General features: G+C 40.6%; 1 protein-coding gene across 1 annotated transcript in view; it reads right to left on the bottom strand.

Annotated features, from left to right (window-relative positions):
• ART3 (ADP-ribosyltransferase 3) overlaps nt 1-8,801 on the bottom strand; it is a 64,994-nt gene that overhangs the window by 19,750 nt on the left and 36,443 nt on the right. The window contains exons 3-5 of the mRNA XM_006885306.1: nt 5,038-5,070; nt 2,429-2,461; nt 1,213-1,242 (exon numbers count right to left, since the gene is read on the bottom strand). Of these exons, the coding sequence (XP_006885368.1) occupies nt 1,213-1,242; nt 2,429-2,461; nt 5,038-5,070 (96 nt within the window). The remainder of the gene's footprint in view (nt 1-1,212; nt 1,243-2,428; nt 2,462-5,037; nt 5,071-8,801) is intronic.

Below are 8,801 nucleotides of genomic sequence, written 5' to 3' on the forward strand. Positions count from 1 at the left end.
ATTCTCAATACTCTTCTCGAGCACCACAGCTCAAAGGCATCAATTCTCCTTCTATCCTCCTTGATCATTGCCCAACTCTCTGATGCATAACAGGTGATTGCGAAGACCATGGCCTGTATCAGACGCACCTTAGTGTCCAATATATAGTGTTTTAAATTCTATTTTTATATTATGAATGTTTTTTCATTAAATATTTTTGAAAACATGATTTTTAAGTTGTTTAGTATATCATAATTTGGAAACAATATCCAGCTATTGGAAACCACATTTGTTTCTTTAAAAAGAAAAACAAAACAAAAAAACCTTGTGAGTTCTATTTTTAGAATGCACTCAATGACCAAATGGATACACGTTTCAGCATCTATTCCTCAGACTTCTGAAGGCAGGAATACATGTACAAATATACTCAGAAAGAAATAATTTTGAACAAAGCAATGCTATTTGTTATGGCACCTCTGTCTAGAATAATTAGTATACATTCAACTATCCATGTAATAGCTTAAAGAAAAAAAAAAGCCTCTACAGCCAAGTTCTTTAGGTACTTCCTCTAGTTGTTCTGCTGGAATTTTCTAAGTATCGTTTGACAAGAGACACAGAGCGGCTCTATTACTGGTTAAGTCATTCTTCCTGAAGCCCAGGAGAATTCCTGATATTCAAACTAGGAAGCTAAGGTGGACTCTCTTTTGTTGCCACATTTCCTTACCTTGTTGTTGCTGTTGTAGCCCCTGTGACTCATAAAGACCCCTATGAACAGCAGCTCTGAAGCCTGCCCTGTCCTGAGCCAGTCTCACTGATTCCAATACACCTACCTCCACTGCCCTAGATACTGTATCAATCTCTCTCATCTAGAGTCTTCCTCTCCTGAGGTGTCCTTCCACACTTCCAGACATGAAGTTCTTCTCCATGGTCCCTCCTGGCAACATACCAAATGTACGTGAGACGGAGCTTCAAAATTCTTGCCTCCAAGGGGCAACTTCGCTTCACTGTCTCCAGGATAAACCTTTTTGTTCTTCTGGGAATTCATGGTATGTTATATACTCTTATCCAGCACCTCAACTCAAAGGCATCACTACTTCTTCTGTCTTCCTTAAGTCACTGTCCAGCTTTCTGATGCATATCCTGTACTTTGCTGTATCAGTCCCATCTATCTGCATCCCTAAAACAGAATTATCCTGCAAATGTAAGCCCCCAAAGTTTGTGAAAATGTCTTACCAGAGTCTTCAAGCTTCTGGTTTTTCTCATCTGGATTGAAAAAAAAATCAGTTTTAATATTGGAGAAAAACAAGAGAAGTTATTACAGACACAGCAAAACTATTTTCTGATAATATGTCCATAAAAAGCCACACAGTTCATCTAGCCAACTGCTGTTACTGGATTACAGTGTCCATCAGGCTCTAAATGCTACTGGGATTAACAACAGAAACAGAGGGCCTCCTTTAAAAAAGAAAACAAAATCCAAAACACAAAACAAAGACCAGTAACATATAGACGGCCTCCCACTTTAGAGCCCTGAGGGTATTTCAAGGAGCCAGAAAACGGTCTGTCTTGGTAAGTTAGTTGACGATCTCAGTAGATGGAACAGAGGAACCTTATACAACTGGCCAAGAAGAAGGGCTGCTAAGAAAATTATCAGGAGATAAGAAATGCTTTATTTCTTTCTTTCAGGACAGAAAATATCTCCTTAAACATTAAGAAGCAAACTACATTCAAGGAAAGTTCATACCTTTTTACCTTTTTAATAAAGCAAACAAAAAGAAAAACAAAAACCAAACACAACTGTAGCTATGAACCAAGCAAGCACAAAATAAGAGAGTAAAATGAAAAAATAAGTGACTTGAGCCATAATGTATAAATGGAGACTAAGAGGGAGAGGTGCATCTTATCACCCAGCTATTTCAGTAATTACACTGAACATCAAGATATTTGAGAGATGCGAATGATTAAGTTTTCTATTTTCATCTGGATGTTTGGTGTCAATGACAGATAAAAGTTGTACCGACAAGGCTTGCTAACCATGACAAGGGAGATCACACACCACCCTTATTTCTCAGAAGTTTCCAACTGCTCAGGTCTCTAGAATCAACTCTCACTTGCAGGGAGGTAATCTTCCCTGGAATGCATTCTTTTCTTTTTTCTTTCCCTTTCATGTCTACCAATTCACTATTTCCAGGGAGCTCTGGGGAACCAGTGGTAAGAATGTGTGCTGCAATCCCAAAGGCAGGTGTTCAAATCTTCTAACTGCTTTGTGGGAGAAGAATGGGTAATCTCCTCCCATGAGATTACTGTCTCTTTAAATTTGGTTTATAACTCGCCATTATGGGTCAGTTCCAACTTGATGGCAAACTACAAAAACATGTGAAAAGTATTATTTTTTTTTTTAAAGACAAGGATTCTTCCCCCAACCCCTTTTTAATTACAGCGTACTCACCAGGGTTGTAGACATAGATGGGTTGGAAATAAGCTGAAACAGAAACAAATTTTCATTACACTGCTCTATGCTAATGTGAATATCAGAGTCACTCTAACATGCTTATTATAGAAAAGACTTGAGTTGGCTTACATTAAAGTAATATATAAAATGTAGTTATTACACACTCTTGTCACCAGCAGTCAGGCAATCAAAAGATGAACTTCACTGGGAAATCTGCTGTCAGGGACCTCTCCAGAGTGCGGAGAAGCAACAATGTGAGTTTAGAGACTAAGGTGCACCTGAACCAGGCCATGGTTTTCACAATTACACAACTGCATCAGACTGCTGGACAATGACTAAGGATGACAGAATACGAATCAGTATCTTTGACATGTGGTACTAGAGAAGAGTTCTGAACATACCATGAACTACCTACCAAGAAAACAAATAGGTCTGTCTTGGAGAGGGTGAAGCCAAGTTTCTCCTTGGAGGCAAGGATTTTGAAGCTCTTTCTCACATACTTTGGGCATGCAGCCAGGAGGGACCAATCCTCGGTAAAGGACCTTATGCTCAGAAGGGTGGCGGGACAGTGCAGGAGAGGAAGACCCCGCATGAGATTGCTATAGAAACTGGGCTAATGGGAGAAGGTGTGCTGGAGACAGTGAGACTGGCTCAGGACAGGGCAGGCTTCAAAGATGTTGTACAAAGGGTCACTATGAGTCGCAGGCAACTTGATGGCATAAAACAACAACAACATGAGTAGTATAATGACTGATGTGAATTATTTTAATCACACAATTCAGTAAAAAAGCAAAGGAACAACAGCTAGAAATGGACCCCTATTTTCTAACTTTTTAATAAGGAAATCTTGAGAAACACCCACCCTGAGCATGCATTAGCCTGAGACAGTTTCATTTAAATTCTGGGGCCTATTTGAAAATGTTGTTTCCTAACTATTCTCTGGATATTACTACTGTGTGTCAATATGTCTATAATGCCATTGTTGTTGTTGATAATGTGCCACCGAGTCGTAACCAACACGCAGCTCACCCTCTAATGAGTTTTCAGAGGCAGTAAGCACACAAGAGAATGCTCATCCTCTCAAGGTGCAGCTCGTGGATTCGAGCGGTATGTCGCTTCTTACCACCAGGCCACCAGAGCTCCCTTAACTATTTCCTTTGTAGTAAATTCTAAAGTCTCTGGTGACCTAATATAATGAGGTAAATCTGGTAAGGAGCTTCACTGCCAATCCAAAGGCAAGTGGTTCAAATCCACTAGCTTTCCATGGAAGAAGGATGGGTAATCTCCTATGTGATTTGCAGCCTCTGAAAACCCTCTAGACAATCAGTTGAGTTGCTTCTGACTCAATAACATGGTGGGTTTTTTGTGTTGTGTTTTTTTTAAAAATATGATGATATTAATGATGCAGGATTAAAGGTAGTTCTGTGAAGATATAATCCAGCCGTATCTGATGAGGGGCAGTCTGCTCAGGGGTATGGCTTGCACCGAATATGTGCTTGAACTCTCTAAAAGAAAGCTGGAGAGCGTTTTTTTTCTGATCCTGCCAATGAGATGGATTGACACAGTGACTGCAGCAAGCATGTCAGAGATGAGGAGGATGGCACAAGGTAGGACAGGGTTCTGGTCTGCTGTTTCAAGGGTTGCTATGAGCTGTACTACACTCTATGATGTCTAAAAACAACAGCATCTGGCTCATAGCTTCCAGATTTGAACCAGTTAGACTGGCTCGCTTGGGATTATCAGTCTCCAAAGTCAGAAGCAGACCGCCTCTAGAGCCAGGAGCCTATGGCTCTCTCTGCCTGCAGGGAACCTGGCTCAGGAACCTTCCCAGATGCCTCTCATTTCAGATCTTGGACTCGCTGGCCTCTACAAGCATATCTTTGTCTGAGTCTCTATTGCTGGTTTTACTTTCCTAGAGAATCCAGCCTAAATCACTTTCAGAATCTCTTCTATCAATTATTTTCATTGTTTCTGTGGTACATGCTCTTCTCACCCCCTGGAAGAGGAGACTATCCACATTCCCATTCTATCACGCCGTCCAACCTCACTGAGCCCTTCACTAATCTCCCAAACGTTATCTCCTAAGATGTCAAACATGAAAATCAGAGTCTAGCTCTCTGAAGAGAGCTCTGGTGTCATAGTCCACCGCTGCTAACTCAGAGGTGGTGTGAATCCATCAGGGAGCTGCTCCGCAGAAGAAAGACAGCCACTCTCCTGTTGTAATTTATGTAGCTGAAACCCTATGGAGGGTCACTATGAGTCAGAACAGAGAATTCTGAGTTTGAGTTCTCTGCAGGAACTAAGAGAAATGGGTAAAGATATAGGGGCATTCAGGAGTCTTTCAAACCTGGTAAGGAAAGTCCACGCTGAGAGCAGCAAGCTCCCTGCATGCTCAGGCTAAGGCAGTGTCTGAGAAAACAACCGTGGAGTGAGGAAAGCGGGTGACCTTAGGGTGCAGATAGCCACCCCCCAGCAGAGCCTCCTGGGTCTCCACTCGCCTTGAGAAAATGAAAGTCTGACAGTGTGTAGGGTGGCTCTGACCCACAATTGTGAGAATTACACTGAAAATTCCCATTACAGAGATAATACTTTAAAGCATAGCTTACCCTTGTTCTCAACACAATCTTCAGTTTTCAATCCTGGAAAACAAAGATAATATTTTGTTAGTTAGACACAACCTACCCTGGTAAGACTTCAAATTGTTCTGTGTCTACTGGCAATCTGCTATGTCAGCTTCTAGTCTATTAACATATGTACAAGCTCATGAAATTAAAGTTTCAGAATAATCGGTTTTTTAAAGGAGTTAGTCACCAAATAATATTATGACTTTTGACAAAACATTTAATCTGCCTAGAATTTATATCTGCCTTCTTTATAGTTAAAGACGTTTTCTTGTATCTTTTAGTAAGCAACTGCCGTGCAAAGGAAGACTCAAATAAACATTTCATGATTCTGTCCCACGATTACTTTACAAAATTTAGGATGTCATCAGCCTGTGTCCACCCAATTAATTCTTCCTTTCAGCTGCTAAAATATCCTCAATGACAACCTTACTTCTCTATCAAGACAACTCTGTCTCTGAAATGGGAAAAAACAATCTCAATCAGATGGTCAAAATGTTTTCATTGATAAAGATCTTCCACATTCATGTAGGTCTCTAAAGAATCAGGGCTGGTCTGTAACAAAACATTCACCTGGATCTAAGAGGACTCACAACTTCAGAGAATAGCAACGTGGCTTTAGAAGGCCTCCAGTACTAGTGCTTGACCCTCTTGCCGGTAATACCTGCATGAAGTCACCCTGTGTGGCGTCACTATCCCTGGAACTCAACTTCTAAGGGAATTTGCTAGTTTGCTTAGTAGCAGTGGGACAAGGAGGGTCACTGAAAGAGCATCCAAGATTAGGTGCCAGGCTGAGTGATGGTGGGCTGCCCAGAACATCACATGTAGCTCCTATACTTCTATGACCTCTTCTCCATGCCCAAATTCACTCATTTAATCTGAAAGTTCAACCAGCTGAGAAAGAACCTCTGCACCTGAGCTGAGCAGTATCTGATGCATCTGGCTCTACCGAGACCAAACCAACTGCCATCAATCTCAGTTGACAGTAACTCTGTGCGTGTCAGAGCACAACTGTGCTCCACAGTCTTGAAGGCTGAATGTTGGTAAGCAGACCACCAGGCTTTATTTCTGAGACCTCGTTGAGTAGAGGAACCTCCAAATTTCGAGTTAGCAATCAAGCACTGAACTACCCAGGGATGTTCTCACATACTTTTAGCATTTATCAGGAGGCTCTTGTCCTTGGAAAAAGACAACCTCGTGGAAAAAACAGTGGATCAGCAACCATATACTGACACAGTGACTGAACTAGTGAGCTTGAACATAGCAGGGATGGTGCAGTATATAGCAAAGTCTTAATCCACTGTTCATAGGGGCCCTGTGAGTTATAGGCAACTTGACAGCATCTAACAATAAGAGATGTTCACTCACGTATACTCTGCTCTCAAATCATGCTCCATTTGTGGCATTTAAACCAGTAATCTATGTGGCTTAACTGGTTTCCACTGCTCTGATAAAGAGTACAGATATGGTAGAATCTGGATAGTGCTCAGAGGCTAACCTTGAGTCTGGCCAAATTAGAAATGAAAACAAGACAAAACAAAAAACAGATCTAGAGACGATTAGAGAAATGTTGCCCTAATAGGAGAAGAGGGTGCAAGGCGCCAGCCTCACAGAAGACCTACATGAAGGTGGGGTAAGAGTGAGGGGACCTGTGCATGGAGAGGTCATGGGTTTCAACACAGACATTCAGGCTGGAGATTGGGCACCAGGAAGAATTTTAAAAGTCTTTGTCTTCTGTTTGTAATACAAAGTAGAAAAAAACCTTAGAAATTAAGTGCATGTTCAAAATGGCAAATTCCACTCACACCATACACAAAAATCAACTCAAGGTGGATCAGAGACCAGGGAGTAAAGCTCAAAACCATAAGGTTCAAAAGAGACAAACTGGGGCCAACGTTATAAGGCTTAGCCTATGATAAAATGCAGTCAGAAATGCACTATCTGGAGAGGATAAAATCGTGAGTGGGACCATCTAAAGATTAAATCTCTGTGCTCATCAAACACTTTTTCCAACAGGATGAAAAGAAAGCCTACCAACTGGGAACAAACACTTGGCTATACCATCTCAGACAAGGATTTCATACAAAAGTTTACTAAATACTCCTGGGCCTCCACAAGAAAAAACCTGATAACCCAAATAGAAAATGCGCAAAAGACGTGGAAAGACTTTTCACAGAGGAAGAGACATTCAGGTTGCCCACAGACACATGAAGAAATGCTCAAAGTCACTAAATAGGAGAGATGCAAGTCAAAACCACAATGAGATACCATCTCACCCCAGTTAACAGTGGCAAAATTTAGCAGGACAGCAAGTAATAAATGCTGGAGAGGATGTGGAGATGTAGGAACTCTCGTACACTTGTGGGTGGAATTGTAAAATGGTACAACCACTCTGGAAGGCAGTTTGGCATTTCCTCAAAAAGTTGAACACAGAAATTCCCTATGACCCAGCTAATCCACTGTTTGGAATATAACCCAAGAAAATGAGAACTGAGACAAATGGAGATTTATAACAGCATTATTCATTATCCCAAGAACATTGAACAGCCAAGATGTCCAACCACAAGTGAATGGACTGAGAAACTGTGGTATAGTGACACAATAAAACACTATGCAGCACTCAGGAGCACTCATGATTTTGAAAAATAATACGTTACCTGGGAGAGGCTGGAGAGCATTATGTTAGTAAAATAACACAGTCTCATAAGGACAAATAACAGCATAAGACTATTTTTGTAAAAATAGAAAGATAACTAGTAAAACATGTACAGGAACTCAAGAGAGGGCGAGAGGTGAAACCACAGGGTTGCACAGTTTGGTGCGTAGAGGGAGGGGGCAAGGAAAGGGGAAGGATCCATGTGAAAAGACAGGGTTAATGATGGGCAAGGTCCAAAGGTGATTTATTTTATAAAACATAATGCATGAGAATGATTGTATGAAACACAATGTGAATGAAGAATAAATTGTAAGAAACACAATGTGACTGAAGAATAGTATGAAACACAATGTATATAAACTTCCTAAGCAAACCAATTAAAAACAATGTAAAATAAAATTTAAATAAATGTATGAAATACAATGTATACGAATGACACATAGAGTAAAGTCATCAAAACTACTTATCTTTGTTCACTGTCCAGCTCTCTGATGAATAGCAAGTAATTGCAAAGGCCATGGCTTGGATCTAAGGTGTACCTTAGTCTTTAGACTGACACTGTTGCTCTTCAACGCCTTGAAGTGGTCCCTGACAAATTTTCCTAGTGCAATTCAGATAAGATGGACTGACACAGAGTAACTAGGGCAATGAGGGAAGATGTGTAAGAGGCAGTGAGATTGGTTCAGGATACAGCAGAGTTCAGAGCTATTATGCATAGGGTCACTATGAATAGTAGTTTACTCAATGGCACAAAACATCAAAAACAACAAAAAACTTCCAGTGATTTATAAACAGAAAGGTTTTGATTTATAAGCAGAAAGTTTTTGTGAGCCACTGGGTTGGTGCCTCAACAGTAGACACTTTTGAATGTTTAACACAGATTTTTTTTTTAAACCCAAGCCAAAACAAACAAACAAAAAAAAATCCCCAACACAGATTCATTTCATTTCTCCTTCCTATTGGACTTTGGAGTTCACTTGCTACTAGACTTTTCAACAGCAGGTAAATAACCAAGCTATTCCTTCCTAGTAACAAAAGTAATTTCTAGATCCATCTTGAAGTACAACATTGTGAGTGACAGGATTATATCCAT

The sequence above is a fragment of the Elephantulus edwardii genome, unplaced genomic scaffold (assembly GCF_000299155.1).
Source record: "Elephantulus edwardii isolate Elephantulus edwardi_28Jun2011 unplaced genomic scaffold, EleEdw1.0 scaffold00042, whole genome shotgun sequence".
Lineage (NCBI taxonomy): Eukaryota > Metazoa > Chordata > Mammalia > Macroscelidea > Macroscelididae > Elephantulus > Elephantulus edwardii.